Raw genomic sequence first — 4,895 nt, forward strand, 5'->3', positions numbered from 1 at the left:
CATACAAAAATAGAGCACATTTAACAGAAGATGGAAAACAATTAATGGAAAAAAAAAAGTTAAAAGGTGCCATTTGCCTGACAAGTCAAATGAAGGAGGATGAGTCAGGGAAGATGCTGACCACAGTGATTGTCTTGAATTGTGTTTTCCGTGCCTCCTCCACTGATGACCCAATGGAGTGGCCCCTGCTGTTTGATATATATTTTTTTTTTTTTTTGGTTAAGGCTCCTACCTACTTTGGCACATGTTTAATGATGGGTACATGAAGGCATAAAATTTATTTCTTCTATTCACATTGTACAACACAAAAAACAGCATTTCAGAGTATCTTAAAATGAGAAAATTGTGATGTAAGGATAATACAAATTTTATATGGGGTCACATCTTACTTGTTAGCAGTTTCAAGTTTAAGTCCAAGTTACCTTAATCTCAAGTCAGCAGAAATAGCCTCATCTTTGGAGTCCTACAGTTCTGAATTGAATATTGAACCCTGAGCCTGAAACTTAAAATTGTCAGGAGTTATTTAAGATACTCGACTTTTTTTGAGACTAGATTTCTACCTGTATTAGTCAGTCAAAGGGGTCTTGTTGCAAAATACCAGCAGCCTCCTGACTTTTATAAAGGGCATTTATTTGGGGTAGGAGCTTACAGATACAAGGCCATAAAGCAAAGGTTACTTCCTTCACCAAAGTCTATTTCCACACGTTGGAGCAAGATGGCTGCTGACATATGCGAGGGTTCAGGATTCCTGGGTTCCTCTCTTCCCAGGACTTGCTTCCCTCTGGGCTCAGGGTTTCTCTCCTGGCAGAGCTTGTTTCTTTCCGCACTTAGGGTTCCTCTCTTCTTGGGGCTTGCTTCTCTTTCTTTTTTTTTTTTTTTTTTTTTTTTTTTTTTTTTTTTTTTACACATCTTTTCCCACAAGTGTATTTACCTCCCAAGAATAAATTAATTACACATTGCCACAAGTTTATGCAAAGTGAATTTGATGCTGACAAGTTCTTTCCAAAAAGACTGTACCTATTTTCACTTTCACTGATAGTGCATAAGTGTGCATGTTTCCATTAAAAATGGCATTTCTGGTTTTTAAAACATATTCTAACATTTCTCTTATATGTAAAAAAAATGAGGTGAAATGGGATTGGCTAAAATATTATATTCATGACAGCAATAAAGCAAATTCCTAGAAATATACTTAACAGGTACTCAAAACCTATTTTACAAATCTCTAAAAATAAAGTCATAAAAAATAGTGGAGTTTAAATGGAAACAGTGTTTTCAAAATGGAAAAAAAAAAGCATTTTGAAGATGAAAGTTCTTTCCAAATTAACCTATACGTTCAATGCAATCCCAATAGAATTTTAAAAACTTGATTATATAAAATATTCCTGAGGTTTACTTTTGAGGTAATATGCAATCAGAAAAAGCATGATAAAAATGCAATGGAGACACATCATTCAGGCTTGTCAAGGGAAGGGCTTTTGCTATAGCTTCAATAAATGTTAATATCATCTTTTAATTTTTTATAAAAACTATCTCTAAAAAGGTATATATGATCCTGGTTTCAGAAAGGTGACGAAGTTTTCCTTCACTAGTCATAATTATAGGTATTTTCCCCAAGGAATGCAGAATGTCCATAATTTGTACCTTTGACACATTCTCACTACTACTCTCATTTGTAAAAGCTTGCTCCTAGGCCAAGTCTGATGAATGTGGTTGAATTTTACTGAAGCTATCAACACATTTCATGAAGGACAACTCTCCTGTGTAACAGACACTTATTGAAGATTGAAGTGCTTACTCCACTTATGAGAATTCAGATCTTTGTTTCCTTGCAGACTAGCTGATGGCTATAAAAAAAATTCAGCCACTACTGCAGCCCTTCACACATATTATTTTCACAGTTTTTCTCCTCTGTTGACTCTCAGGATATAAAGTTTTGAGTTCTAGCTAGAGGTCCTCAATTCACATCGACTTCTAAAGTTTCTCACTTAAATGCACTCTTTGATGATTTCGCAGACCTGAGCTATAACTGAAGCCTTTCCCACACTCCTCACATTTATAAGGTTTCTCTCCAGTGTGGACTCTCTGATGAACATGAAGACAGGAGCTTCTACCAAAGCCCTTCCCACACTCCTCACATTTATAGGGTTTCTCTCCAGTGTGGACCCTCTGATGACCTTGAAGATGTGAGCTCTGACTGTAGCCCTTTCCACACACCTCACATCTATATGGTTTCTCTCCAGTGTGGACTCTCTTATGACTAAGGAGACCTGAGCCATATCTGAAGCCCTTTCCACATTCATAACATATGTAGGGTTTCTCTCCTGTGTGCAATCTCCGATGCGTGCGAAGATTTGAGGCATAACTGAAACTCTTGCCACACTGATCACATGTGTAGGGTTTCTTTCCAGTGTGGACTCGATGATGCTTATGAAGACTTGAGGTACACCTAAAGCCCTTCCCACACTCCTCACATTTATATGGTTTCTCACCTGTGTGAACTCTCTGGTGAATGAGAAGCCCTGAGCTATAACTGAAGCCTTTGTCACACTGAGAACATTTATAGGGTTTCTCTCCTGTGTGGACTCTCTGATGGATGAGGAGGTCGGAGCTGTAAATAAAGCCTTTCCCACACACATCACAGATGTAGGGCCTTTCTCCTGTGTGGACTCTCTGGTGACTATGAAGGTCTGAATTCCGCCGGAAGCCTTTCCCACACTCAGTACACTTATAGGGTTTCTCTCCTGTGTGGACTCTCTGATGGACATGGAGATCCGAGCTTCGGCCAAAGCCCTTTCCACACTCACATTTGTAGGGTTTCTCTCCTGTGTGCAGTCTCTGATGCATGAGAAGCCCTGAGCTGTAACTGAAACTCTTACTACACATATCACATTCATAGAGGCGCTGCCCTGTGTGAACTCTCTGATGAGTGTGAAGGTATGAGTTATGACTGAAACATTTACCACACTTGTCACATTGGTAGGGTTTCTCTCCTGTGTGTGATTTCTGATGACTGCTAAGGTTTGAGCTACAACTGAATCCTTTCCCACACTCACCACAGTTATAGGGCTTTTCTCCTGGGTGGACATGCTGATGCTTATGCAGTGCCGACTTAGCACAGAATCCTTTGCCACATTCACTGCATATGTAGGGCTTCTCTCCTGTGTGCAACCTCTGGTGAACTTGAAGCACAGAGCTATAACTGAAGCCCTTCCCACACTCACCACATTTATATGGTTTCTCACCAGTGTGGACTCTCTGATGGACAAGTAGGTTTGAGCTTCGACCAAAGGCCTTCCCACACTCCTCACATTTATAGGGTTTCTTTCCTGTGTGTACTCCCTGATGAATAAGAAGAACTGATTTATACCTGAATCTCTTCCCACACACATCGCATTTGTATGGCATCTCTTCCATGTAGACTTTTAGATGGCTGTGAATGTGTGCACTCTGCCTGAAGCCCTGATTATACTCAATGCTTTTAAAGGCTTTTTCTCCCGTAGTGACCCTTTGATGTCTTTCAAGATGGATACTCTTCCTTAAACCCTTACCAAACTCATGATATTTATAGGGTTTCTCTTTCAGGTACACTCTTGGATGAGTGCGAAAGCTTGAATCATCTCTGAAGTCATTTCCACATTCATTACTTTTAAAGTCATTCTCACCAGGGCCTGGGTGATAAAGTATTGACTTTGTAATGCAGCCTATTCCACACTCATCATTACAATGCTTCTCTCTTGCAGGTAGTCTGTGATCATCATGGCAAAGTGATATCCAGCTGAAGCCATAATCATTCCGATCACATTTATATTGTGCATCTTCCATGTTGAGTTTTTTATATCTTCTTTGGATACTCCATAGCTCATTCACAAAGGCTTTCAATAAAGATTCTTGAACGGAGACTGGTCTTACAGACTTCCAGGCTGGAAACGCTTGAGTTTCTAAATTGATGAGGCCATCCCTTTGAAGACTGTTCACCAAATTCTCAATTTGAGAATCCTGAGTAAAGGCTCCATCCCACCCCTGATAGGGAGAAGCATCCTCTGAGAAATGGAAATCTTTCCTTGGAAGATTTACTCTATGATCCAGACTCTCAGTTAATTCATAAGCCACCTGTTCCCAGATTTTCTGGGAGGAGCGCTCTTTGTGTGAAAGGAATCTTAATTCTTTTTCTTGAGTAGATTCCATATCTTTTTCATTCTTGTCACCTGGACATGCATCCCTTGGAGTTTCTCTCTCCATCACCCAAGTCTCTTTGGCTTGTCCTGAAGGGGCTATCTTATTAGGTTTGAAAGGTTGTTGCCCCACAGATACCAGGTTCTTGAAGTTCTCCAGCATCACATCTCTGTAGAGGATCCTCTGGGCAGAGTCCAGCAGCCCCAGCTCCTCCTCGGTGAAGACCACAGCCACGTCCTTGAAGGTCAATGGTTCCCGATGATTAAAATGAACTTGGTGCACTGAAACTTGGTCTTGTCCTCTTCCTCTTGGGAAAGGGCTGGGACTTGGGAATGAAGAGCTCTTTCCCCATGCCTTGAGGTCAAAATCTCCATGGTCTCCTCTCCGAGCTTCTCCGAAAGCAGCACGATTTTATTTATTTGCTGATCTTTCTGCTTCCACCTTCATTCTCCACTGCCTGATTGGTCTCCTATGCCAGGTGACCTTCTCCATCTTGCAAGGGTCTGGCACACTGGATGCATTTAAGCAATTCCATCAACAGGATCTGATATAAAGATAACAGAACTCTTGGAATCAGTTCTGAGCTAGTCGGCAGGTCCTGGAACTCTAATGGAAAGAGACCAGGGTTTATTCCTTCCTTTTGTACTAATTCTCTCTGGGAAAGGTACAGTCCCAAGAAGGTAAGGCTTCCTGTAAAAAGGGAATCAGTCCCTCTCCAG

At 40.8% G+C, this 4,895-nt stretch overlaps 1 protein-coding gene across 1 annotated transcript; it reads right to left on the bottom strand.

The window, feature by feature from the left end:
* Nucleotides 1-910: 910 nt before the first annotated feature.
* LOC131273501 (zinc finger protein 229-like) lies at nucleotides 911-4,577 on the bottom strand. The gene is given in 2 exon segments (XM_058276845.2): nucleotides 911-4,431; nucleotides 4,434-4,577. Coding segments are annotated over 2 exon segments (2,574 nt in total). The 5' UTR covers nucleotides 4,551-4,577; the 3' UTR covers nucleotides 911-1,974.
* Nucleotides 4,578-4,895: the final 318 nt, after the last annotated feature.

This window comes from Dasypus novemcinctus, chromosome 15 (genome assembly GCF_030445035.2).
Source record: "Dasypus novemcinctus isolate mDasNov1 chromosome 15, mDasNov1.1.hap2, whole genome shotgun sequence".
In the NCBI taxonomy this organism is placed as follows: Eukaryota; Metazoa; Chordata; class Mammalia; order Cingulata; family Dasypodidae; genus Dasypus; species Dasypus novemcinctus.